The sequence below is a fragment of the Eriocheir sinensis genome, chromosome 28, assembly GCF_024679095.1.
Source record: "Eriocheir sinensis breed Jianghai 21 chromosome 28, ASM2467909v1, whole genome shotgun sequence".
NCBI lineage: Eukaryota > Metazoa > Arthropoda > Malacostraca > Decapoda > Varunidae > Eriocheir > Eriocheir sinensis.
In genome coordinates this window covers 5,955,547-5,982,405 of record NC_066536.1, presented here as the reverse complement: position 1 = coordinate 5,982,405, position 26,859 = coordinate 5,955,547, and the positions used below count along the sequence as shown (strand labels likewise).

The following is a 26,859-nucleotide window of genomic DNA, read 5'->3' as shown; positions in this document are numbered from 1 at the left end:
CACCCTCCCTGTCAGTCTTTCTCTCACCCCCCATCCTTTCTCCCTCAGTGTGCTGCCCTGCTACCCCTCCCTGCTATCTCCCCTTGGCCAACGCCTCATTTCTCCATTTCCTTACTCTCATTGCTCGTTATTTATCAATAGGAAATGAGCTGTGTGTGTGTGTGTGTGTGTGTGTGTGTGTGTGTGTGTGTGTCTGCGCGCGTGCGTGCGTGCGTGCGTGCCACAGTCGTCCAGCTCTAGACTCCCTCTTTTTCCGTCCTAACTCCAAGCTAAACCGAACTAACCAAACTAAACCAACAAAAACCGAGGTCTGGTCCTGGACGTCAACACACATACGGTATGGTGAGACAGAGCAATGGCTCCCCCACACACCACCCCCCTCCTCGTGCTGACGAAGGAGCGCATCGACACGCTGGTGGCCCAGCACAAGCAGGTGCTGGGGCGCGGCGCCTCGTGCACGGTGTACCTGGTGGAGGTCGGCGGCGCCCAGTGCTGCCTCAAGGTGGCAAGGGAGCAGCGCCTCGCAGCCATGTTCCGCAGGGAGTTTGACATCCTGCTGGACCTGGACGGCGCAGCGGGCGCCCCCAAGGCCTTGGGCACCAGCTTTGGGTTCCCCGCCATGCTCACCACCTTCTGCGGCCAGAACACCTTCTGCGACCTGCACAACCTCGCTCAAAGCGACACAGACAGACTGGCGGCCTTCGTGGCGCTGGCCCGGGACGTGCAGCAGCTCCACGCCTGCGGCTACACCCACAACGACATCAAGCCCGACAACGTCGTGGTGCGCCAAGACGCCAAAGGCCGCCTGCAGGTGTCCCTCATCGACTACGGCTTGGCCAAGAGATTCGGCACAGGACTCCGCATCGCGCGCACGCACACGCACCGCACGCCCTGGATGGCCCCGGAGCTGCTCCGCGGCGCGCCCTGCTCGCCCCCCGTGGACGTGTTCTCCCTCGGCTACGTCCTGAGGCGCGTCCTGGCCACGTGCCACACGCAATACCCCGGCCTGGAGGTGCTGGCCGACAGAGCCATGAGAGCCAACCCTGCACAGCGGCCCTCGGCGGCCCGCATCATCAAGACAGTCAAGGAGTACACGGGACAGACGTCCAGGAAGGCGGCCTTTGTCCGCCGTGTTCGCAAGGCCTTCTCCTGCCTCTTCCCGCGCCGCCGCCATTACTAAGGCGGCAGACAAGCCAGGATTTCTTTTCCCAACGGATGAAGAGTTTTACCAGTTCAGTTGTTCCTTATGGAGCCAGTTACTCAACACCCATCAAGGGTTGAGGAATACACTCCCCTGAGTTATTACTAAGGCGGCAGACAAGCCAGGATTTCTTTCCCCAACGGATGAAGAGTTTTATCAGTCCAGTTGTTTCTTTTGGAGCCAGTTACTCAACACCCATCAAGGGTTGAGGAATACACTCCCCTGAGTTATTACTAAGGCGGCAGACAAGCCAGGATTTCTTTTCCCAACGGATGAAGAGTTTTACCAGTTCAGTTGTTCCTTATGGAGCCAGTTACTCAACACCCATCAAGGGTTGAGGAATACACTCCCCTGAGTTATTACTAAGGCGGCAGACAAGCCAGGATTTCTTTTCCCAACGGTTGAAGAGTTTTATCAGTCCAGTTGTTTCTTTTGGAGCCAGTTACTCAACACCCATCAAGGGTTGAGGAATACACTCCCCTGAGTTATTACTAAGGCGGCAGACAAGCCAGGATTTCTTTTCCCAACGGATGAAGAGTTTTACCAGTTCAGTTGTTCCTTATGGAGCCAGTTACTCAACACCCATCAAGGGTTGAGGAATACACTCCTACTATTACCTATATTACCTACTATTATATTATCTACTTATCCATATATTTATATTTCTACCTATTTATCAACCTGTATATCCATAATATATATATATATATATATATATATATAAATCTCTATATATATATATATATATATATATATATATATATATATATATATATATATATATATATATATATATATATATCTCTCTCTCTCTCTCTCTCTCTCTCTCTCTCTCTCTCTCTCCCATTGCTGGTCAGGCTATACGTGTACACCATTTCACCGCCTCACTCACCTACATCCGTCTTCACCTCACTTCAGCAGGCCGTCACCTCGCCTCATACATTGCAGAGGTATCTCATTTGTCATTCATCTATCTATCCATCTGTTATTACATACGTTAATTACCTATCTTTCAATCTTTCTGTGTGTGTGTGTGTGTGTGTGTGTGTGTGTGTGTGTGTGTGTGTGTGTGTGTGTGTGTGTGTGTGTGTGTGTGTGTGTGTGTGTGTGTGTGTGTGTGTGTGTGTGTGTGTGTGTGTGTGTGTGTGTGTGTTGGAATGGGATTTTTCTTTAGACTGCAAAAAAAGACTACTAAAAAAAATCTTGTCCCCAGCCGGTAGGTATAGGAAGCTTTGACAAACGGGAGCATTATCGAGTAGGGCCGTGTCCCTTAGCTCCCCCCCCCTCCGTCCCTCCCTCCTCTCCTCCTCCTGCATGAGAATATACGGAAGTCCTCTGGGTGTGCGTAAGAGATGACTCCCTCCCCTGCCGAGCCACCTTCACCCTTTTTCAGCGCCTCCTCAAGCTTCGTATTGGCTCGCATTTTCTCCCAAGGCAGCAAGAAGTGTCTATGCGTCTCCTCCGGGCGCCGCCACTACTATGAGCATTATCCCTACACGTGAGAGGGTCGCAGGAGGCTGGTCCGAGGGATGTGTGGGGTAGGGTGAGACTGGCCCAGCCTGGTGTGTCTCTCCCATGCACTTCTGTCCCCAGGCGACCCTCAGACAATATTGCTTCCTCAAAATGGCCATTGCTTTGAGAGAGAGAGAGAGAGAGAGAGAGAGAGAGAGAGAGAGAGAGAGAGAGAGAGAGAGAGAGAGAGAGAGAGAGAGAGAGAGAGAGAGAGAGAGAGAGAGAGAGAGAGAGAGAGAGAGAGAGAGAGAGAGAGAGAGAGAGAGAGAGAGAGAGAGAGAGAGAGAGAGAGAGAGAGAGAGAGAGAGAGAGAGAGAGAGAGAGAGAGAGAGAGAGAGAGAGAGAGAGAGAGAGAGAGAGAGAGAGAGAGAGAGAATGATATTATAGCAAAAATATCATTATATTATCATTATCCGTATCATTGCTAATATCATTATAAATTTTTATAATTATAATTAATGTCATTATCATTATTATAATCGTTATTATTATTATTATTACTATGTATCTTTTATATTTACGTTTACGTATGTATGTATGTATGTATGTATGTATGTATGTATGCTTTTCAATGGTTGGAATCCTTCCACAGTTATAAGGGACTGTTAGCCGATCCTCGACGGCCTCACTCGGGGAGGAAAAAAATTATCCTTGGCTGAGGGCCGCGCCGCGCACCTTTGCCCCGGCAGGTAACAATAGGCCCGGCAAGCACGATGGCTCCGCTGCTGTTAACTCTTCCTAACACGCTGTCTCCGTCCAGACGATTCTCTGCACCTCTCGGAGACATATTAATCACATATTACAATTAATAGAATCTATAGCTGCAACAATCAAAATGTAAACAGAATACGGTTAATAACTATTGGCTTGTTTTACGGAGGTGGATGCATCGGGGTCCATCGTGCCCAGCATATCAATACCAATATTGTGGTCTCATTGAGTACACAATTATAAGGGCCGCTTGGTATAGCAGACTTGTTTTAAGTTGATATTTAATGAAATCATACAACACAAACAGCAACTAGCCTTAAACATACAGTAACGCGCCTGAAGCTAAATCTGCTTCTTTAATGTTACAATAGCAATTCGAGCGACGCAACTCAGGGCTTTGATTACCTTGGCACCTTACACCATATTCATTTTTCACCACTTTAATTTGTTGAGAAGAGAAAAAGAGAAAAAGAGAAAAAGAGAAAAAGAGAGAAGAGAGAGAAGAGAGAGAAGAGAGAGAAGAGAGAGAGAGAGAGAGAGAGAGAGAGAGAGAGAGAGAGAGAGAGAGAGAGAGAGAGAGAGAGAGAGAGAGAGAGAGAGAGAGAGAGAGAGAGAGAGAGAGAGAGAGAGAGAGAGAGAAGGGTACGTGTGAATGGTGTGTCTGCGTCCCCACGATTTATGAGATTTATGAGAGCTTTTGGCCGCCCGATAAATGGCTGCCTTTGATGATGGCTGAACACGCGGCGAGGAATGTGGCTCGGCGGTAGCGGGGTACACACACACACACACACACACACACACAGGGACACATTATTAATATTTCATAAAGCCAGTTTAATTTCACGTGTGTGTGTGTGTGTGTGTGTGTGTGTGTGTGTGTGTGTGTGTGTGTGTGTGTGTGTGTGTGTGTGTGTGTGTGTTGACATATCCTCCCCCCCCACTCCCCTCCCCGTTTATCTTCCCCTTCCCTCCCCCCTTCCATCATATCCACGCTCCCTTCGCAATATCTGTGACGTCATCAGTGATCGGCGCCCAAGATAACATTCACAAGCTGTAAACACGAAAGGGAGGGAGGGGGAGAAGGAGGGAGGAGGGAGGGATAGGAGATAAAACGAGTCAGAGGAAGACCAGAGGGAAGAAAAGGTAGGGAGCTGCGGAGGAGGAGGAGGAAGGTGGAAGCTGAGGGAGAAACAAAAGATAAAACGGAAAAAAAGGAGGAGCAGAGGAAAGAGAAGGTAGGGAGACGATGAAGAGAAAGAGGGAGAAAGGAAGAGGAGGGGGAGGAAGAGCAAGGAAGATGGAAACAGAGGGAGGGATAGAATATAAAATGAAGGAAAAGAAGACCAGAGGAAAGAGAAGGCAGGGAGATGAAGAAAAAGAAGGAAAAATTAAAAAGGGGAAGAGCAATGAAGATGGAAACTGTGTTGAAGGATGGAAGATAAACTAAAGAGAAGGAAGGCCAGAGAAGGAAGAGATAAGGGATAGGCTACCAGAAGAAGGGAAGGAAGAGGAAGGAGGAAGGAAGATGGAAGCAGGTGTAGGGAGGGAAGATGAAACAAAGAGAAGGAAGACCAGAGGAAGGAAAAGCTAGGGAGATGAAGAAGAGGGAGAGAGGATAGAGGGAGGAAGAGCAAGGAAGATTCAGACTGGGCGAGGGGTGGAAGATGACCAGAGAAATATGATGGAAAACAGGGAGAGGGGAAATGAGAGAACGAGGGACAAACGAGAAGGGAGAGAACGAGAGGGAGAGGGGAAGGGAGAGATCGAGGGAGCAAGGAAAAAAAGTAAACGAGATAGAAGGAAGAGACAACGAGGAAGGGAGAGCAAAGGAGAGAGAAAGGAAGGGAAAACACACGAGGAAAAGGGGAAGGGAGAAAACGAGGGGAGGAGAGGAAGGGAGTAGAGAAGATATAAAAGGTAGAAAGTGGGAGAGAGAAAGAAGGGGGATGAGGATGAGGGGATGGAACAACAAGGGTAGATGAGAGATGAACAAGAGATATGTGATGATGACGATGATGGTGGAAATGAAGAAAAGGAAGAATAAAAGAAATGCAGAATAAATGTGATAAAATACATGATGGAACGAATGTAATAGTAGTAATAGTAGTAGTTGCATTATTATTATTATTATTATTATTATTATTATTATTATTATTATTATTATTATTAGTAGTAGTAGTAGTAGTGGTGGTGGTAGTAGTAGTTGTGGTAGTAGTAGTTGTGATAGTAGTAGTTGTGATAGTAGTAGTAGTAGTAGTAGTAGTAGTAGTAGTGGCACAAATAGTAGTATAACACCCAAACTAACACCATCACCCAAAAAACAACTACCACATCAACTACCACATCCCCACCAGTACTAACATCAACACCAAAAACAACAAACAACAGCAACACACACATCCCTTCCCCTTTCCCCTCATCCCACCCTCCCTCACTCCCCCCTCTCACCCCACCCCCAGCACAGGCAGGTGAGGACAACCGGCAGCGCACCTAAAACACACAGTCCACCAATCGTTGCCGTCCGCGGGGTGAGGGGCGGCGCTGATTGGCTGGCCGCGCAGGTGACCTATGGGAGGGATTAACCAACAGGGGAAAAAAAAACTGCATTGATTACCTTGATTATCGGCTGTGACGTCACGAAACAGGGAGGGGTGAAGCGATGGTGGGGAGGAAGAGAGAGGGAGATAAGCAATGATGGATGGAAATTATATATAAATGAAAGAGAAATGGAGGGAGAGGGAGAACTGAAGGGGACAGGAAGGCAAGGAGAGAAGAAGGGATGGAGAGAAAGAAATAAGAGAAATAGTACTGTATGGAGAGTACTAAACGAGGAAAAGAAATGGAGGGAAAGAGTGCTGAGGAGGAAAGAGAGAGAGGGGAGAAGGAACGGGAGGAAGAGAGAGGGAGATAGAGTAGTGGATTAAGAGTATTAAATGAGGGAGAGAAAGGGAGAGAGGGAGAAAACTAAGGGGGAAAGAGAGAAACAGGGAGAGGACAATGAATGGGAAGGAAGAGAGAGGAAGATAAATATTGGTGGATGAAGAGTTTACTAAATGTGAGAGAGAAACGATGGGAAAGAGAGAGAACTGGGGAGAAATGACAGACAGGGAGGAAAGAAAATGGGGAGAAAGAGAAAGGGGGATAAATAAGAGTGGATGGAGAGTAATAAATGAGAAGAGAGATGAAGAGGAAGAGAGAAAAAGAGAGAGACAGATGAAGAGGAGAGAAAATAAAAGGAGGGAGAAAGTGTGTTTATGGGAGAGGTAGAAGGGGAAGAAAAAGTAGGAGAGAAAGGGCTAAAAGGGAGGGAGAGTTAAGGTGGGTGAAGCGCTAGTGTGTGTGTGTGTGTGTGTGTGTGTGTGTGTGTGTGTGTGTGTGTGTGTGTGTGTTTGTGTCTTTCTCGATCAGAGAGAGAGTGAGAGAGAGAGAGAGAGAGAGAGAGAGAGAGAGAGAGAGAGAGAGAGAGAGAGAGAGAGAGAGAGAGAGAGAGAGAGAGAGAGAGAGAGAGAGAGAGAGAGAGAGAGAGAGAGAGAGAGAGAGAGAGAGAGAGAGAGCACGGAAGTTATAAATAAAGAAAAGGAGGAAAACTGTATAAACTAACACGGCGGATATATATAATGCTTATCTTTTTGTTTACTTCAGAGAGAGAGAGAGAGAGAGAGAGAGAGAGAGAGAGAAAGGCTCTCTCTCTCTCTCTGTTAGGCCAAAATGAGTAATACTTAAAGGCAAGCGAGGACAAGTTAGGGAAGGGAAACAGGAGGAAGGAGGAGGAGGTGGGGGGAGGGGGGAGAGGGAGGGGATGGGGGAGAGGGGGGGGGAGGGGAGACGGAGGGGGAGGGGGAATGGCACTGTCATACCCCGGATGTGGTAATGAAAGACCCGTGCCACTTGACCCACTCGTGCCTCTCTCTCTCTCTCTCTCTCTACTTTTCATCTCTTAGTTTTTCCTTCCTCTTCCTCCTCCACGTTCTCCTTCGCCAACTATTCTTCCTCCACCTCCTCTTCCTCCTTTGTCCTTCTCTTTCACTTCGTCCTCCTCTTCCTCCACCTTCTCTCACTCATTTCTCTCTGCTCTTTGGCTCTTATCTTCGACCTTTCCCTTCTTCCTCAGCCACCTCCTCTTCCTCCATTCCCTTTTTTTCTGTTATCCTGTTCCTTTCTCTCTTTCCTACTCCTCCTTCTACGCGACTTTTCCTCCTTCACCACGTATTCTCCCTCCCTTCCTCCTCATCAGCTTCACATACACACTGCACGGTTGTATGCGCCTAAGTCGGGTATCCTTTTCTTTTTGAGCCAAATAGTTAGGCGGCCTGGGACTGGTTAGGCCGAGGCGCGTGATGTACGGCCGCGTGTGTTGGGGGAGACAGGTGGTGGGGGAGAGAGAGAGGAAGGGGAGAAAGACGTGTTGGAAGCCAGATGGAAATTGAGGGAAGGGAAAGGAAAGGAAATGGGGTTATGTATGTATGTAGAAGAGCGTGGAGAAGGAAGGAATGGGATGGGATAGGATGGGAAGGGAAGGAAACGGAAGAGAAAGGAAGGGAAAGAAAGGGAATGGATGGAAAGGAAAGGAAAGGAAAGGAAAGGAAAGGGAAGGGAAGGGAAGGGAAGGAAGGGGAGGGGAAGGGAAAGAAAGGGAATGGAAGGAAAGGAAAGGGAAGGGAAGGGAAGAGGAAAAGAAGGAAAGTGTAAGGATGAATATAGAAAAAAAAAGAACGGATAGGAGAGGGAAGGGAGAGAGAAGTGGATGGAAAAAAGGAAAGGAAAGTGTGATGAAGATAGAAAAAAAAGATAGGAAAGGGAAGGGAGAGAGAAGAAAAGTGGATGGAAAAAAAGGAAAGGAAACTGAAAGGATGTAGATGCTGAAAAATGAAAGGAGAGGGAACCAGTGGAGAGGAAAAGGAAAGGAAAGACTGGTGGAGGAAAAGAAAGGAATGGAAAGGAAAGAAGAAAGCAATTAAAAGGACATGAAAGAAAGAGGAAGGGGAGGGATGGGTAGGTTAGGAAAGCAAATAAAAGAAAATGTGAAGAACTTCAAAGAAAGAGAAAAGCAGACGAAAGAACTGTAGAAAAAAAGGTAAGCACGGGAAAGGAAAAGTAAGGAAAATGAAAAAAAAATATATAGAAAAGCACTGTCAACTATATCTGAGAACACTGAATATGGAAGACATGGAAAGGAAAGACACGGAAAGGAAAGAACGAACGAGGATATACAGAAAGACAGAGTTAATATGGGAGTGTAAAATAGAATAGTGCCTCCTAATAATCTAAGAACGCGGAATTTGGAAGAGGAAAGGAAAAAAAAAAAAGAGGAAAAGGAAAAGGAACGAAGCTAAAGAGTGTTGAAAAATAAGAATATAGAAGAGTTTGTTTACAAGGGAATGACAAAGTGCTTACTAACATACAAAAGCGTGAAATATGGAAGATAAATTATGGAAAGAAGAGGAGTTGCCAAAGAGACGAGACAGCTTGTTAGGGAACGTGACTCAGGAAGGGTTAGGAAGGGAGAGCTGGGATGGGCACGAAAGGGTAAAAGGGGTACATTACATAGGCAGGAGGAGGAGGAGGAGGAGGTTTGAGTACAGTACCATATGGAGAAGTTAAAGAAAAGGAAGACGAGGATGAAACAAAAGAGGAAGAGGAGAGGGAGGAGGAGGAAGAGGAGTGAAGGAAATCCATAAGAAGAGAAGTTGAAGAGGATAAGAAGAAGACGAGGAAGAAGGCAAGTAATAGGAGGAGGAGGAGGAGGAGGCTTAAGTACTGTGCCATGTAGAGAAGCTGAAGGAAAAGGAAGAAGAGGAAGAAGAGAAAAAGGACGAGGAAGAAGAGGAGGAGGAGGAGGAAGTGAAAGGAATGCGGTATAGAGGACGGGACATGAGGAATAGTTAAAGGAAGAGGATGGAAGGGAAGAAGAGGAAGGGGACGAGCAATAGGAGGAAGACGAGGAGGAGGAGGAGGAGGGGTGAAGAGAGTGCCATGAGTAGGGAGAGAGGAAAAGCCTGAGGGTGAAGCGGAAGTGTGTGTGTGTGTGTGTGTGTGTGTGGCGACGGCATGCTCCGCCCCCCCCTCCTCCCTTCCCCTCGCCCTCCCCTCCAAACGACCCTCAGCGTTCCCCGGGGTCAGCTTGAGGTCAGAGGACTTCCGACAGTGGTGGTGGTGCTGATGGTGGTGATGATGAACGTGGTAGAGGGGTGATGGTGGTGGTGATGATAGACGTAGAGGTGGTGATGGTTGTGATGATGGTAATGGTGGTGGCCTTTAAATTTCTTACTAAACAACCACTACTACTACTACTACTACTACCACCACCACCATTACTACTACCATTACTACTACCACCACTGCTACCATTACTACTACTACAACTACTACTACTACTACTACCACTACTACTATTACTACTACCACCACTACTACCATTAATACTACTACCACCACCACCACCACCACCACCACTACTACTACTACCACTACTACTATTACTACTACTACTACCTTCCCCCCCTCCCCCCCAAGTCCTGATCCCTTACCCAAGACGTTAAGACGCCCTTGGTGAAAGCAATTTCTCGACGCCTCTCCTCAGACCTGGCGCCGCCCACGACCCCCTCACCCCCTGCCTCCTCATCACCCACTCACCCCACCCCCACCCCCCTACCCCCAAGACCTGCCTCCTACCTGCCCCTCCCCCCTCACCACTCACAATCACTGCGGGAAGGAAAGGAACAGAACGGAAAGAAAAGGGAAGGAAGGAAGGAAGGGAAGGGAAGGGAGGTGAAGGAAGGGTAAGGATGGAAAGAGAAGGGAAAAGAGAGGAAAGGAAACGTAAGGAGAGGCAGAAAAAGGAAAGAAAAGGAGAAGGAAGGAAAAGGAAGGAAAGGGAAGGGAAAGAAAGGGGAAAAGAAAAATAAATGAAATAAACGAAATGGAAAGGGAGGGAAAGGAAGGAAAAGGGAAAAGATATGGAACGGAACGGAAAGGAAAGGAAAGGAAAGAAAAGGAAAGGAGAAGAAAGGATGGGAAAGGAAGAGAAAGGGAAAGAGAAGGAAAGGAATGAAAGGAAAATAAAATTTACGAAAATGACAGGAAGAGGAAGGAAAGGAAAGGAAAGGTAGGGAAGGGAAGGAAAGGTGAGGATAAGAAAGAAAAGGGAAAGACAGGAAGGGAAGGGAGGAAAAAAGAAAGGGAAGGAACGGGAGGGAAGGAATGGAGAGGAAGGAAAAATAAAGGAGACGGAAGAAGGAGGAAAGAATAAAAAGGAAAGGAAAAATAAGAAAAGGAAAAAGGAAAAGGAGAAAAAGATGAGAATACAGGAAGTGAAAAATAAAAAAGAATAAACGATAACTAAAGGAAATGTGAGGAACTATCTTTAGCCATGGATTACAAATTAAAAAAACGGAAAAAAACAGGTAGATTACGTTTGACATTTCCAACACAAAATCGTTATCAGTGTATTTTAGTTTTAGTGGTGGTGGTGGTGGTGGTGGAGATGAATAGGAAATGAAGGTGGTGATGAGAGTGGTGGTAGTGGCAAGAGGGGTGGGAAGGGAGGTGGAATTGATGATGATGGGGGTGATGGTATTGAGCTGGAGGTGGTGGTGGTGATGGTGATGAGGGGTAGGACGGTAATTTAGGTGATGGTGATGGTACTGGGGGTGGTGAAATGGCTGTGTTAAGCTGGTGATGGTGGGATAGTGGTGAGGGGTAGAGGGGACGGGTACAGGTGGTGGAGGGGGAAGGTATAGGTGGTGGTGGTGGGACGCAGGCGGTGACAAGTAGGCTACGTTCAGTTATGAGGTGGGAGTCACGTGACATGTGTCCCTCCTCCCCCGGATGTGGTTGTCTGCTGAGAGTCTGGTGAGAGTGAATGAATGAATGAATGAATGAGTGTGTGTGTGTGTGTGTGTGTGTGTGTGTGTGTGTGTGTTCCATTATCATGATGACTTTGCCACACCTTTGAATAATACCAACATTAACCACAACAACCACTACTACAACAACTGCTATTACAATTTAGTATATTGCTGCTACTACTACTACTACTACTACTACTACTACTACCAATAATAATAAAAATAAAAATAAAAATAACAATAACAATAACAATAACAATAATAATAATAATAATAATAATAATAATGATAATAATAATAAAAAATGACTAGGCTACATCTTAACTTCCACTTTAACTTACTATTAGCTACGTCTCAAACATTACATTAAATAATACGGGCAATATTGACAAATGACGACACCATCAATAATAATAATAATAATAATAATAATAATAATAATAATAATAATAATAATCATAATGTAACTTTTCCTCAGCAGGGCGGGGGACAGTGGTTCCTTCAAGCCGGGCAGCAGATCCAGCAGGACACCCCGGCGGCAGCAGCAGCAGTCCCCTATTATGCGGGGCATCTGTCGCCGCGCTCAGAAGGCCCCTGCCCGTCGCCGTCAGTGCTGAGAGAGGGCAGGAGGGAAAAGGGAGGGAGGGCGGTGCGTGTCTCCCTCTCCCTCCTTCCGCCCCTCCCTCGCTCCCTCCCGCGGCCCTCCATCTCTTGTTACCGAGATACCTTGCGCTCAGTCCCCGGAAGCCGCTGCTCTTCCCGTTCGCTCCGCTGCAGTCCAAATATTTATGATTTTTCGATGTTCTCCGTCTTGCAGCCTCCCTCCACGCCCCTGGCCGAGTGTCCTGCTGCTGCCGGTGCTCCTTCGTGTTCCTGCCGAGTCATGGGGCGTGTGTGGGCGTCCAGGAAAAATGTGGGGGGAAATTTTGAGGCTGGCAAGACCGTGGGGAGGTGACGTCACCTTCTCCATTCATTCTTTCTCGAGCGTGTGTTCAGAGCCCTGCGGCCGTCCCAGAATGTTTCGTGCGGCGCAAAGCTTTACGTGTATTTGGACGACGACATGTTGCTGTTGCTTTGGTTTCAGTGCATGTCTGTATTTATGGCGATGTGTGTGAGGATAAACTACGTGCGAGGGCTGCTGGAGTGGGTCTTGATATTCAGAATACACCAGAGTGAACGAAAAGATACGTTAAGCCGGTGGAGGGCCTTGTGTGTGCGTGTGTGTGTGTATGTGTGTAGGCACGCACTGTAGATCCACGAGCGAGTACGATGTTATAAATTGCGAAGGTCGCTTATCTGTTCTTGCCTCTCCATGCACCAGACGTTCATGCTCTGCTCGAAACTTAGCCGCAGCGTGCAAGGCCGCCTCGTGCATGGCCAGGATCGACGAGAGGTGTGACAGCAACGCGAGAGGCTGTGCTGCTTCTCGAGCGTTCCTGACGGTGACGGTGTTACGTGTGGCGAGGCCTTGTGCATGTTCCCTATTCTTAGGCTGAAGGTTGTTGGCTGTGAGACGTTAAAGAGAACCAAATTATAGGACGTTAGGTCATGAGTAGGACATTGGTTATTAGTTATATAGTTGGTTTAGGATATTAGGTTATAGGTTATGTGATAATTATTAAATACAGGACAGGTTGAAGATGTTAAGTTATACTGGAAAATGGTATTAGGTTATAAAACATTGGTCATAGTTTGTTAGATTATGTTATGTTTGGTTAAGGGTAACGTTAGGTTATGATACATTGGTTATAGGTTCGAGCTGATTGTATAATGTTTGGTTATAGATCATGGGATGGGTAATAGCTATAGGACGTTGGTTATTGAACGTTGGTTATGGAACGTTGGCTATGGAACGTTAGGTAAAAAATACATAAGAAAAAATAAAGGTAAAGTGGTCAGGCCCAACGCAGCGCAAGGCCTCCCTCCGCCAGCCCTCCCAGCTCCCATGGGCGGCGAGGGGCCCGCGAAGGGTGGATCCTCGCGGTGGTGTGGCCTGGTATTCCACCTCCACAGGGCCGAGGAACTGTATTTTGCGGAGGCCTGTGTGTGTGTGTGTGTGTGTGTGTGTGTGTGTGTGTGTGTTTCTTCATTTGCGAGTCTTGACTTCAGACTTTTCTCATAAGTTAAAAATAATTAGTTAGGTTTCCGTCACGTTATCATTTTTGTTATTAATTCTTCTCCTCCTTCTCCACCTACTACTACTACTACTACCATCAACAGTACCATTACCGTTATTTCGCTGCATAAAAGAAGAAAAAAAACTACACCATGCACAATTTATGACGCTACCTTAAGAACATACATCGAGGTAGCTTAGAATACTGTATAAGAAGGGAATGTACGTTATGTTCCACTGTTAAAATCTATTCGTTTCACTTTCAACACGCAGCGACTTGAAGCTCTGGACGGCCTTTCAAGCACCGGCAGTTTATTACGACCAGGACAGACAGACGCGGACGGGAGGCGAGACGCGACAACTTTCCCCATCCGGCCGAAGGAGGAATGAGGGCGAGGCGGAGATATTTTAGGGAGGTATTGTACGGGCCGACCAGCGTCTTAGGGAACCACTGCCATAAAGTTGTAAGCCAGGGAGACATAAGAGACGGTGGTGGCTGCCTGGTCATTCTCTCTCTCTCTCTCTCTCTCTCTCTCTCTCTCTCTCCTACTTTTCTTCTTGTTCTTGTTCTTGTTCTTCTTCCTTGGCTCCTTCTGTATACTTGTGTGGATGGGGAATGACGGTGTGTGTGCGTGTGTGTGTGTGTGTGTGTGTGTGTGTGTTACAGGTGCGGATGTAGCGGTGATAATGCCGGGGTGATATTGTTTTGGCAGTGATATGTATTTCCATGTTGGTGAGGATGTTAGTAGTAGTGATAGAAGTAGTAGTAGTAGTAGTAGTAGTGATAGAAGTAGTAGTAGTAGTAGTAGTAGTAGTAGTAGTAGGAATGTAATTTTTTTTTCTCGTTTAATGTGGTAGTTATAGTATACTGTTGATGCTGATGAGGTCATACTGATAGTAGTGAACGTAGTTATGCAGTAGTGTTTTAGTATTAATATGAGTAGTAGTAGTTGTGGTTGTGTAGTAGTTGTGGTTGTGTAGTAGTAGTAGTTGTGTAGTAGCTGTAGTTGCATAGTAGTAATAGTTGTAGTACAGTGAAGAAGTGTACCTGTGTGGGTGTGTACAGGGAGGCTGTGGCCGTGCTGGTGACGGAGAGGGATGCCAAGGGAGAAGAGGGAGGAAGGGAAAAAGGGAGGTTAGGAAGGGAGGAGGGAGGGCGCACTGTGGCTGGTGGGGCGGGCCGACTGTGTCCTGCCCGTCGTGTCCTTGAGAGTCCAAAGACACTACCTGTTACCTCCTCCTCTTCCTCCTCCTCCTCCTCCACCTCCCTCACCCCACCCCCTCGCACCTCGCCTTACACGGAATCTTTTCTCGCGTTGTTACACATTTCTGAGGCTGGCCAGGGAAAGTAACTGTACTGGTGAGGCAGAAACGCGAGCATACGGAGCCCCAAAGCGTTGTTACGATCCGCTGGGAGACGCGGGGCAGGAAAAGTTGTCGCTTCGCATTCCGCGCTGCAAGGAAAGCCATCATCATCGCCTTGAGCAGAATCGCGAACACCTGCGTTACACCAAAGCGTTGTATGACTTGCCGGACCCCGTGGGGCGAGAATAAGCTAACAGTCGCATTCTTCGCTCAACAGAAGGCCAAGATTAATGCCTTAGGCTGAAGCGTGAGCACCGCGTTACCCCGGAGCGTCGTACGGACTGTAGGAATAAAGATGAAGGAAGAAATATTACAGCCTCGCATTACGCACTGTGAGAGAAAACCTAAAGAAAGCCAAGATCAGGACCTTGAACAGAAATACATTCTGCACTACATAACCTCCCAAAGCTTTGTGCGTATGACCTGATGAAGTAACGTGAAGCAGGAGTAAGAACCTTGTGCAGTGTGGTCGATTAAGTACAGCATGACGAGACTACTGCCTGTTGTTGATGCAGGCAAAATATAGAACAATAATAAGAGCATTGTGCAGACCGTAAGACAAGATTACTACACGAGGTTGTTGCAGGTAAAATAAAAAAAAACAGCCATGAGCAGAAACGCGAAAACTACACGACATACCGATAGCGTTGCATGGGACGCGGGGCAAGAAATATATTGCAGCCAGTAGTTGAAGTAAGACAAGATTACTGCCACGAATTGTTGCAGGTAGTCAAGATCAGAGTCACGAGCAGAAACGTGAAAACTAGACGGTATACCCAAAGAGCTGTATGGCCACGCGAGGGAACAACAAGATTACAGCCAGTAGTTGAAGTAAGACAAGATTATTGCCACGAATTGCTGCAGGTAGTCAAGATCAGAGTCACGAGCAGAAACGTGAAAACTAGACGGTATACCCAAAGTGTTGAATGGCCACGCGAGGGAACAACAAGATTACAGCCAATAGTTAAAGCAAGACAAGATTACGGCCTGGAGGTGTTGCAAGTCAAGATCAGAGTCATGAGTAGAAACGCGAGAATTAAATGGTGTATCTAAAGCGCTGTATAACCACGCGGGGCAAGCCTTGGATTACAGCCTGGCACTCCCTTTGCAAGAAAAGCCAAGATGAGCGCCTTGAGCAGACCCTTGAGCACTGCGGCACACCAAAAAGCCTTGTTCGGCCTGCTGAAGAATCAAGGGCAAGAATAACATTAGTGCCTCGTATTTTTTGCTGCAGGGAAGGCTCAGATCAGCGCCTTGGAGTCCCTTTCTGCGCTGGGCAAAAGTCGTAAGACCTTTGTGATGCAAGGGCGGGGTGCGTTACCGGCCGGGCGGAGGGGGCCGGAGATCCATGCGGCCCGCTCTGTGCTGCCTGCCTGCCTCGACGGTGGCGGCGAGACCGGGTTGTGGCACGGCTGGGCGGGGTGGGACCCTGGGTGGGACAAGGTGACACGAGGCGCGGGTAGGGATGGGGCAAAGGTGAGGGAGAAATGGAGCAGAGAAGGACAGTGTAGGGCAGGGTCGGGGTAGGCATGGGAAAGAGATGAGCCAGGGTGTGGAAGGGTTAGGCAGGGAGAGGCTGAGCTAGGGTAGGAATATAGCAGAGTTAAGGCAAGGCTAGATAGAACAAGGGTGGAGGGCAGGGTAAGGAGTGAAGCAGGGATGTGGCAGAGCTAAGCAAGACTAAAACAGGAGCAGGGAAGGTAAGGCTGAAGCAGAGGCGGTTCAGGATCAATGGCAGAGGTGGTCAGGGTAAGACAGGAGGAAGGTAGGGATGCAGCAGAGGTGAGGCAGGGTTGGGTAGAATGAGACAGGGCCAGGATGGGGTTGTGACAGGAATGTGACATGGCTAGGCAAGGTGAGATAGGTTTGGTGTAGAGACAGAGGGGGGCAGAGGTGAGGCAGGGTTGGACAGGATGAGATAGGGCCATTATAGGGTTGTGAGAGGCACGACGAGGCAAAGTGAGATAGGGTTAGTGTAGGGATGGCAGAAATTGACAGGGTTATGCAGATACAGGGAACGGGTAAGGCAGGGTGATAGCAGAGTTCGAATAAGACAGCAAGGATAGGGGGAGGGTAGTTGGGCAGTACCGAGGCAGGATTTAAGGAAAACTATGGGTCAGGGCTGGGCATGTTTGAAACAGGAGTGGGACTTGTCATTGCTGGAAGCTGGCGTTCGGTATGGCTGGGGATGGAAGGGGCATGGCTAGGGGGAAGGCTAAGGCAGACAACAGGGGATTGGGACACAGCTGGAACACGGTGAGGCAGGGTGGTGGCAGACAGAGACCAGGGTTTGCACACATCCTGAGCAGGGTTGGGCAGGGGTGTAAGGCGTAAGTCACGGGTTGGGGACGTCCTGAGCAGAGTGTGACAGGAGCGGGCAAGGGTTGAGAGGCAGGGTGGTGTTCGACAGGGATCAGAGCTTGGGCACATCTTGAACAAGGTTGTGGTAGGGTTATGACAGGGCTGATGCAGGGATATATCAGGGGTGGGTCACAGAGGGGTAGGTAGGGTGTGGCAGGGATGGGACAAAGCTGGGGCAGGGTAAGATAGGGTTGTGGCAGCGGAGGAGCACCGATGGGACAGGGTAAGGTAAGGCTGTGGCGAGGGAGGGACACTTCTGGGGCAGGGTGAGACAGGGTGGTGGCAGGGGTGTGTGGCGGTGCCTTCAGTAGCGGCAAGGCCTGTCACTTTACTAAGCTGGGACAAGAGGATCAGTTTCAGGTATGAGGAAGTGATTTTATTTTTACTCTCTCTCTCTCTCTCTCTCTCTCTCTCTCTCTCTCTCTCTCTCTCTCTCTCTCTCTCTCTCTCTCTCCTGCAACCGTCACGAAACCCAGATCTTATCCCTTTTTCCTTTATGCGTTCCTTGTTCCTTCGGTTACTACTGACGGAGGCACACAGGGATGCTTCGGCGTGTGTGTGGAGCTGCTGGTGGTGCTGGTGGTAGTATTTCGAGTCCTTTCTACTGTGTTCCCTTCCCCGGCAGCACAACCGTCGCGGCACATCGAGCGAACGGGCGGGCAACAGCTGGAGGGAGGAGGAGGTGAGGAGGCAGGGCGGCGGTCATTCACCCACATGAGGAGCGCGGGAACACCACTGCTGCATTTTTGGCGCGAAAGAGACCTACGTGACTGTTTCCGGGGTGTGCATGTCTCGTGAGGCTGCAGGTTGTTGTTCATGGTGTGTGTGAGAGGCGGCTGTCTTGCACCTTAGTCTGTCTGGCTGCCCGTGTGCCCGTTATCCAGTCTATCTGCAATCCATCTGTGTGTCTGTCTGTCTCTGTCTTTGTTTCGGCATCAGTCTCTGTCCCTGCATCTATGTTTCTGGATGTCTGTCCAAACTCATGAAGATTATCATAAAGCCACAATCATGAGTGTTATGGATGGTATGTAGCTCTGTAATCATTTGCAATGCACGTAACTCTTCCCAATCACCGGCGCTGGGACACGAGGCAATCCTTACGATATATCCCCGTCACTGCTTGCTCACGCTCAATAATAATTAATGGTGACGTGTCCACATCCAGCTACCAGGAGCGGCACCGGGGAGAGCGGGCGGGCAAACGTAGACTCAAGAGCATCACGCACATTTGTATAAGTTTCAGCGACTCGGGAGCTCTGACGAGTGGTGGAGTGCCAGGAAGGGTCTATTGAAGCCCCATCTTGGCTCACCCGCCCAGGATGTTGCCGGGTGATCACTAGCGGCGTCATCAGACCTCTATATTATGTCAGTCCCTTCCCCCTACCCACTTTGACACACCCCTATGGATTGTATATGTTAGTCAACCTCTACATGCTCTCACAGTTAGAAGCAGCACGGATATCGCTTCTTTTTTTCTTTCTTTCGGAGACAAGGCAAAGGCCCGAACGAAAGAGAACAGGTTGACGCCAAGAGATAATCAAATATACACTTCAAGGCATATCTTACTCCTCTCGTAAAGCATTTAAGTCGTACGGCCGAGGAAATACAGTAAAGACTTCTAATAGGGTTTTGTTTTGAGACACCTGATTGCACCTTTGGATACTCTATGCTCATATCATACTTTTCGAGGTGAAGAGGCACTGGCAAGGCACAATGGGTCTTCCTGTCTGGGATGGGTCATTGTCGAAGTCCTGGCGGCGGGGCTGCATGGGGCGTGCCGCAGAGATAACCATGGACGGGGGTAACGTCTTCATAGGGGGGGGGGGGGGGTGCATGGAATTAGCACGTTCTTTGGGTTTATTAGTACACTTGGAAGATGTTTGGTTAATGCCGGTCACGTGAGGTTCGACGTGCCGAAGCTTGCCTAATGATTTAATAACAGGTGGATATTGTATACCTGAGAGTTCGGAGAATACATGGTAGTCTCCTTACAAAAAATAGTTGATGTCCATGTTCCATCAGTTGGTTTTAATTAATTTTTTTCCAAGACTTCACAAAATTATTCTTCACAAACTTTTCCTTCCATACTCGCGCGTGCATCATTCCTCAACACCTTCACTGTCTCCACACCCTGCCTCTAGTCCAGCACCCTTCCAGACTTCAACCTCCAGCTCTCCTTCAGGCCTCGACCTAATAATACTTGCCTCCTCCACCTCTTCCACTCTTCTAAGTCTCCATATCCTCAACACAGGCACCGACTCCACATACCTGCCAGTAAATCCAGCACCTTTCCTGACTATCTCTACAACCTCTTCGGGCCTCTACCTCTCTCTACTCCACTATAATCTCCATTCCTTCAACCTCCATGGCATCTCCACGCCCCTAACATATACATTCCTGCCCTACAGCTTAACACCTTACCAGACTATTAATCTTCTCCACCCCTCCACATCTCTCCCTCACATCACTGGCCTCCACCGCGCCTTCTTCCCTTACCTTTCCACATCCCTAACACATAACCACTTCCACACCTCCTCCTTCCCAGGCTCTCATATCATCCACCCCTCCACATCTTTCCATCTACACACCATTAGTCTTCTCTGTTCCTATACGCTGCCTCGCCACACCCTATCTTGCCCCCACATCCCTCTACATCCCTGCCCTCCATTCCACTACCCTTTCAGACTTCAATCTCCACCCCTTCACACCTCTCCCCTACAACCATTGGTCTCCACCCGCCCCTACAATCCCCCCCCCCTGCTCCCCATTACCCCCATCCCCCCTCCACACCTCCTCACCCCTGCTCTAAACAATGGTTCAGGGCCAAGCACCCACGCCCCCCACTTTCATTAACTCACCTATTATTTCTCCCCTATATTTTTTCCTTATCTTCTGGCTCCCATTCTGGCGGCACAGCTCCCTCCTGCCCCGAGTCAGCTGTCTTTGAACGAGGGGACGGAAGGGGCGAAATCCCGGGCTAGAAAAAGGGTGAAGTGGTCTTTATGAATGGGAAAGGGGACGGTGTGTTAGCCTGCAAGGGGGGCGGAGGGGGACGACGAGAGAGAGAGAGAGAGAGAGAGAGAGAGAGAGAGAGAGAGAGAGAGAGAGAGAGAGAATGAAAGCTCAATTAGACTGTGGTTCGCAATCTTAAGATGTTATATTCGTGACCATATTCATGTACTTCTAGGCAAGAACACGAGACCCCATATATAACCTGAGATGGAGGGGATATTTTTTTGTGTGTGGAGTGGCCATGCAATGATACACAGTTAATTGGGAAAGTTGGAAAATTTCGTTTAGTCGGCGCAGCATCTGTGGTCATATGCCGAAGAGAGACAGAAGGGGAAGGAATTATAGGAGAAGGGAACAGATCCCAGGAGACGGGACACAACCCCCGATTAATACCTGGTACCCATTCACTGCTGGGTGGACAGGGGCGTAGGGTATCTGAAAAGCCGCTCAGTTAATTGGGAAGGAGTGGGCTTCTTTCTGAGGCTAGTTTGAACACAGTAAATAACGAAGAAATGGCCACGAACTTTATATTCATACGCCCTGATGTGGTCGATAATATATACTAAACAGGGCCGAGTGAGGAACATAAATCTGGGGCTATTTTGAACACTGTAAATGGCAAAGAAATGGACATGAGTTTATATTTATACTCCCTAATGTGGTTACCAATATACACTTTAGCAGGGATGGGGTAGGGACGAGCATATCTCTAAAGGTAGAATGAACAAAGTGATTAGTAAAGAAATGGACATATACACTTTACACTTTAACAGGGCAGGGGGAGGGGCTTATTCCTGAGGGTAGTGTGAACAAAGAGAAATGACATAAGCTTTGTATATACACTAAATGAGGTTCCTAATATACAAATAACAAGAAAGGAAAGGGATAGAGGCTACTTCTGTGGCTGGCGTGAACAAAGAAATGAGGTTAAGCTTTATACATACACTCCCTGATGTGGTCCCTAATATACATATAACAGAAAAGGGGGAGAGGCTTATTTCTGAGGCAGTGTGAACAGAGCCTAGCACACGCCCGGGCACGTGGTTTATGCTCCCCGAGGTGCCCACACGCGCCCCCTCTGAGCAAGCCATTCACGCGCTCCCCCTCGCCCCCTCGGCCTACAGATACAAGGCTCTTTTTTCACGGGCTGCAGCAACACATCCTCCTGCACCCAGCACGTGTGGGCCCCCAATGCAGGCTGGATCATCCCCCTTTCCCCTTAACCAATCTTCCGTGCACGCCCCCCCCCCCACCTCCTCCGTCTCTATAGCCCAGCATCGAGGTTTTAATAGTTGTTGTTATTGCTGTTTGTTGTTGTTGCTGTTAGTAGTGGCGGTGATACTGGTAGTGATGGTGTTTTTTTTGTAATAATGGAAACCGCATCAACTACGACAATAGCAGTAGTAGTAGTAGTGATTTTGTTGTTGTTGTTGTTGTTGTTGTTACTGCCATTGTGGATGGTGGACTAGTAATAATAATGGTATATGTAGTAAAGACCGAAATAATAATGATGATGATGATAATAATAGTAATATTAGTAATAATTAAAATTGTAGAAACAGCCACAAGGTATAGGAAAAAGGAGAGAGGAGAGATGGAAGGGAGGAAGAGATGGAGAGTGAAAGGGAGAAAGGGGAAGAGTGAAGGAGGGAGGGTGTGAAGGGTTCAGAGGGGAATCTCTCTCTCTCTCTCTCTCTCTCTCTCTCTCTCCATACACTAGAGATCACCAATTCGCCACACTGACGCTGGATTAACATATGCGCGCGTTCACACACACACACACACACACACACATCTGTTTCTCGTGTACGCCATATCCGGAGCTGTGTGTGTGTGTACACACACACACACACATCTGTTTCTCGTGTACGCCATATCCGGAGCTGTGTGTGTGTGTGTGTGTGTGTGTGTGTGTGTGTGTGTGTGTGTGTGTGTGTGTGTGTGTGTGTGTGTGTGTGTGTGTGTGTGGAAAGTAAGTATCCTGGAGAAACATCAAGGTGTAACGAGGGAAAGTAAGGACGGAAGGTTAGCTGATTAAAGGGATCAAGCCGAATTTATGGGCATACTAGAAGGGTAAAGGGAATACGGTGGAGATAATGAACCCGAGAACATACGATGGAGCTGGGAGCGTCGGGCTGGAAGGTATAATGATGGTCAGTACGATGTTGTGGTCCCGTAGTTGAGAGTGTGAAGATAAGAACGCTATTGGGCATGGAAGAAGAAAATGTGACAAAGAGCGTGCATGAAGTTAGGTATTAGTCAGGTTAGGTGTTTGTCAGGTTAGGTTTACATAGGGTAGGTTAGGTTACGCTTAGTTCCGTAGCATGCAGGGAAAAGGGTTGAAGGTTTCGGGGTTGTGAAGGCATGCTGCAGGGTGGCAATGGCAGGGCGGATGGTTGAATGTGTTGAGGGTGATGGGGTAGGGTGTCGTTAGCAGGGTGAAGGGTTAAGGTAGAGGGTATTGAAGTAGGAGGTGGCAACGTGTCGGGTGTGATGGGGTTAGGGTGGGCAGAGGTGGTTGGGGTGGCAGGGGTTGAGGGTGGGTGGTGGAGGCAGGGTGTTGGAAGTGAAGGGGTTGTGGCACGGTGTTGGGTGAGAAAGGGTTAGGGCGGTCAGGGGGTGGTGGTGAGGGTGGCAGGGGTTGAGGCAGGGTGTGGAAACGGAAGGGGTTAGGGCGGGCAGGGGGTGATGGAGAGGGTGGCAGGGGTTGAAGCAGGGTGTTGGAAGTGAAGGGGTAAGGGCGGGCAGGGAGTGGTGGAGAGGGTGGCAGGGGTTGAGGCAGGGTGCTGGAAGTGAAGTGGTAAGGGCGGGCAGGGGTGGTGGTGAGGGAATTAGGGGATGAGAGTGAGTGGTGGAGGCAGGGTGCTGGGTGTGAAGGGGTTGGGGTGGGAGGGGGTAGTATATAGTGAAGACGGCAGGGGTTGAGGCAGGGTGTCGGGTGTACATGGGGTTAGGGCGGGCAAGGATGGGGTAGTAGTGAGGGCGGCCACAAGAAAGGTGAGGCCTCGTGGGTGTGGCGTCTGGTCCATGTGCCGACCAGACTAATAACAGGCCATCAATAGTGTTACCTGGTGGTGGGTAATCGGTAATGAGTAATTAAGGCAAAGAGGTGTGTCTGTAGCTCCGGGCCGAGGCATGCAGACGTCAGCCCGCCAGCAGGCTCAGGCGTACCTACGGACCACTGCTGGGGGTAACGCAGCACAAGCAGACTTTCGGAAATTTCAAAATTGCAGAATAAAATTGCTATCGGATCTTGCAATAGTTACATCAGCTATTATTTGTCCTTCCAGGATACGCTTAAATTTCTAAGTAGGCATTCTCTGGCAAGGAGGAGGGTGCGTGGAGATTTGACTGCCTTTTACAAGTACATGAAGGGTTACAAAAAGGGTGAGCTAATAAGCTTCTTATAGTGGAGCAGGGCGGGACACGTAGTAACGGACTTAAGATGTATGAATTTAAATTCAAGAAAGAAGAAAAAAAACATTAGCAAGAATTGATTCATAAATAGAGAGGTAGATAAGTGAAAAAGACTTTGTTGTCATATGTTGAGTGCAAAAACAACGTGCAGACACCTTCAGGAAAAGACTAGAAAAAAATAATGGAAGGAAAGATGGACGATTGGGATTACAGGAGCCGCCCTGGGTAGACTGACTGGCTCAATGTGTGTGTGTGTGCCTATGTGTGTGTGTGCCTAGGTGTGTGTGTGTGTGTGTGTGTGTGTGTGTGTGTGTGTGTGTGTGTGTGTGTGTGTGCGTGCGTGCGTGCGTGCGTGCGTCCGTGCGTGCGTGCGTCCGTGCGTGCGTGCGTGCGTCCGTGCGTGCGTGCGTGCGTCCGTGCGTGCGTGCGTGCGTGCGTGCGTGCGTGCCACAGTCGTCCAGCTCTAGACTCCCTCTTTTTTCGTCCTAACTCCAAGCTAAACCGAACTAACCAAACTAAACCAACAAAAACCGAGGTCTGGTCCTGGACGTCAACACACATACGGTATGGTGAGACAGAGCAATGGCTCCCCCACACACCACCCCCCTCCTCGTGCTGACGAAGGAGCGCATCGACACGCTGGTGGCCCAGCACAAGCAGGTGCTGGGGCGCGGCGCCTCGTGCACGGTGTACCTGGTGGAGGTCGGCGGCGCCCAGTGCTGCCTCAAGGTGGCAAGGGAGCAGCGCCTCGCAGCCATGTTCCGCAGGGAGTTTGACATCCTGCTGGACCTGGACGGCGCGGCGGGCGCCCCCAAGGCCTTGGGCACCAGCTTTGGGTTCCCCGCCATGCTCACCACCTTCTGCGGCCAGAACACCTTCTGCGACCTGCACAACCTCGCTCAAAGCGACACAGACAGACTGGCGGCCTTCGTGGCGCTGGCCCGGGACGTGCAGCAGCTCCACGCCTGCGGCTACACCCACAACGACATCAAGCCCGACAACGTCGTGGTGCGCCAAGACGCCAAAGGCCGCCTGCAGGTGTCCCTCATCGACTACGGCTTGGCCAAGAGATTCGGCACAGGACTCCGCATCGCGCGCACACACGCACCGCACGCCCTGGATGGCCCCGGAGCTGCTCCGCGGCGCGCCCTGCTCGCCCCCCGTGGACGTGTTCTCCCTCGGCTACGTCCTGAGGCGCGTCCTGGCCACGTGCCACACGCAATACCCCGGCCTGGAGGTGCTGGCCGACAGAGCCATGAGAGCCAACCCTGCACAGCGGCCCTCGGCGGCCCGCATCATCAAGACAGTCAAGGAGTACACGGGACAGACGTCCAGGAAGGCGGCCTTTGTCCGGCGTGTTCGCAAGGCCTTCTCCTGCCTCTTCCCGCGCCGCCGCCATTACTAAGGCGGCAGACAAGCCAGGATTTCTTTTCCCAACGGATGAAGAGTTTTACCAGTTCAGTTGTTTCTTTTGGAGCCAGTTACTCAGCACCCATCAAGGGTTGAGGAATACACTCCCCTGAGTTATTACTAAGGCGGCAGACAAGCCAGGATTTCTTTCCCCAACGGTTGAAGAGTTTTACCAGTCCAGTTGTTCCTTATGGAGCCAGTTACTCAACACCCATCAAGGGTTGAGGAATACACTCCCCTGAGTTATTACTAAGCCAGGATTTCTTTTCCCAACGGTTGAAGAGTTTTATCAGTTCAGTTGTTCCTTATGGAGCCAGTTACTCAGCGCCCAGCAAGGGGTGAAGGAATACACTTCCAAGTTAATTTAATTATTTTCTATTCAATTATCTACCTATTTATCTACCTATTTATCTACCTATTTATCTACCTATTTATCTACCTATTTATCTACCTATTTATCTACCTATTTATCTACCTATTTATCTACCTATTTATCTACCTATTTATCTACCTATTTATCTACCTATTTATCTACCTATTTATCTGTCTATAAGTGTGTGTGTGTGTGTGTGTGTGTGTGTGTGTGTGTGTGTGTGTGTGTGTGTGTGTGTGTGTGTGTGTGTGTGTGTGTGTGTGTGTGTGTGTGTGTGTGTGTGTGTGTGTGTGTGTGTGTGTGTGTGTGTGTGTGTGTGTGTGTGTGTGTGTGTGTGTGTGTATCAGGAATCCTTGTCGCCCCTCACCTAACGTGTTTTGTTTCCAGGAAAGAAATAAGGAGCCTAAGATGCTCCCATCGACATTCGGTGAGTAAAGCCAATGCTAAGCCGAATCTCGACGTAATGTTACTGCAGGAGGAAGGTCATGGAAATAAATTTGCAAGGCACCTTTGAGAAAGACATATCCGAAGCATCTCTATCATATTCCCTCAAATCGATCACAGCAAATTAGCTTCCCATTATTTCCCATCTCCTGAACCTATAAACAGGAGTCCGCGCGGGGCCAGTCGCCAGCACGGGGCAATTCCTTCAAGCCTTACACCACCCATCCTCCCATGACATATTACTTTTCTTGAAGGCATTTACCATACTGTCATTCACCTAACGATTACTAAGCGTGTTTCACTCATCCACCACTTTTCATATACCAATATTTATACCTATATTAAATCTAAAATTACCTAACTTAACCCATCATTACGAGTTCTACCTTGCTCTTTTACTACCGGAGCCTGAGTAGCCTATCCCAGGGCGGAAGGTCAACAGAACCACGTGTCTCTCCCGCTACATCCCTCAGCCTCTCCATTAAATACCCCGAAATCAACACCTCCCCCTCCCCCCCTCCTGTCAGTCCCCTCGGCGCCCGGGACTCCAGCATGGTGGCTGCCGGCTGGGACTAATGCCTCGCCCAGTGTTTCATGCGTCGTGAAACTGCCTCGCGGAGACCTTCATTGTGAGGACCCGAGCCCGTTTGGGAGGCTGTCAAGAGCGCGGCAGCTGCTCCGGCGACCTGTCAACGCGCCCGGCGGTGGAGGCGTGGAGGCTAAACTCTCCCGGATGTCCCTTAACTGAAGACTTTAGACTCTGGAGGGTGTTCCAAACTCCCTGCCGAAGGAGCGTGCAAGGAACCTCAACTTTATGGGTTCAGGTTGGGCACTGTGGAGGATATCTGCGAGGAGGAGCTGTACGTGGAGGGACAAGGAGGAGAGGGCCGCTGTGAGAGTAGCAGCTTTTCTCATCCCCGGGCACGTGCGGAGGCGAGGCGAGGGAGGGAAGGAGGGAGAGGGGGGAGAGTCTGGCATTGGAGGCCGGTAGAATGAAATTTGGGAGTTGCGGGGGGCTCTTGGGAGAAAAGGAGGTGGGGGTTTGTATGGAGCGGGGGGGTGTGGAGGGCGGTAAGGGCGTACCCGTCGT

General features: G+C 49.2%; 2 protein-coding genes across 2 annotated transcripts; both read left to right on the top strand.

Moving 5' to 3' along the window:
* Positions 1-355: 355 nt before the first annotated feature.
* LOC127004698 (serine/threonine-protein kinase PkaB-like) lies at positions 356-1,180 on the top strand. The gene has a single exon (XM_050872788.1). It carries the CDS (start codon positions 356-358, stop codon positions 1,178-1,180), a length of 825 nt encoding a protein of 274 aa, XP_050728745.1.
* A 22,944-nt stretch (positions 1,181-24,124) lies between these two features.
* Positions 24,125-24,947, top strand: LOC127004697 (serine/threonine-protein kinase PkaB-like). Its single transcript, XM_050872787.1, has 2 exons — positions 24,125-24,580; positions 24,624-24,947. The coding sequence occupies exons 1-2, from the start codon at positions 24,125-24,127 to the stop codon at positions 24,945-24,947; spliced, it is 780 nt and encodes a 259-aa protein (XP_050728744.1).
* Positions 24,948-26,859: the final 1,912 nt, after the last annotated feature.

Excerpts from the sequence above, each read along its gene's own strand:
- LOC127004698 (XM_050872788.1), top strand. The coding sequence starts at position 356 with ATGGCTCCCCCACACACCACCCCCCTCCTCGTGCTGACGAAGGAGCGC.
- LOC127004697 (XM_050872787.1), top strand. The coding sequence starts at position 24,125 with ATGGCTCCCCCACACACCACCCCCCTCCTCGTGCTGACGAAGGAGCGC. Across the intron at positions 24,581-24,623 it reads ACGCCAAAGGCCGCCTGCAG|GACTCCGCATCGCGCGCACA; the intron begins GTGTCCCTCATC and ends GATTCGGCACAG.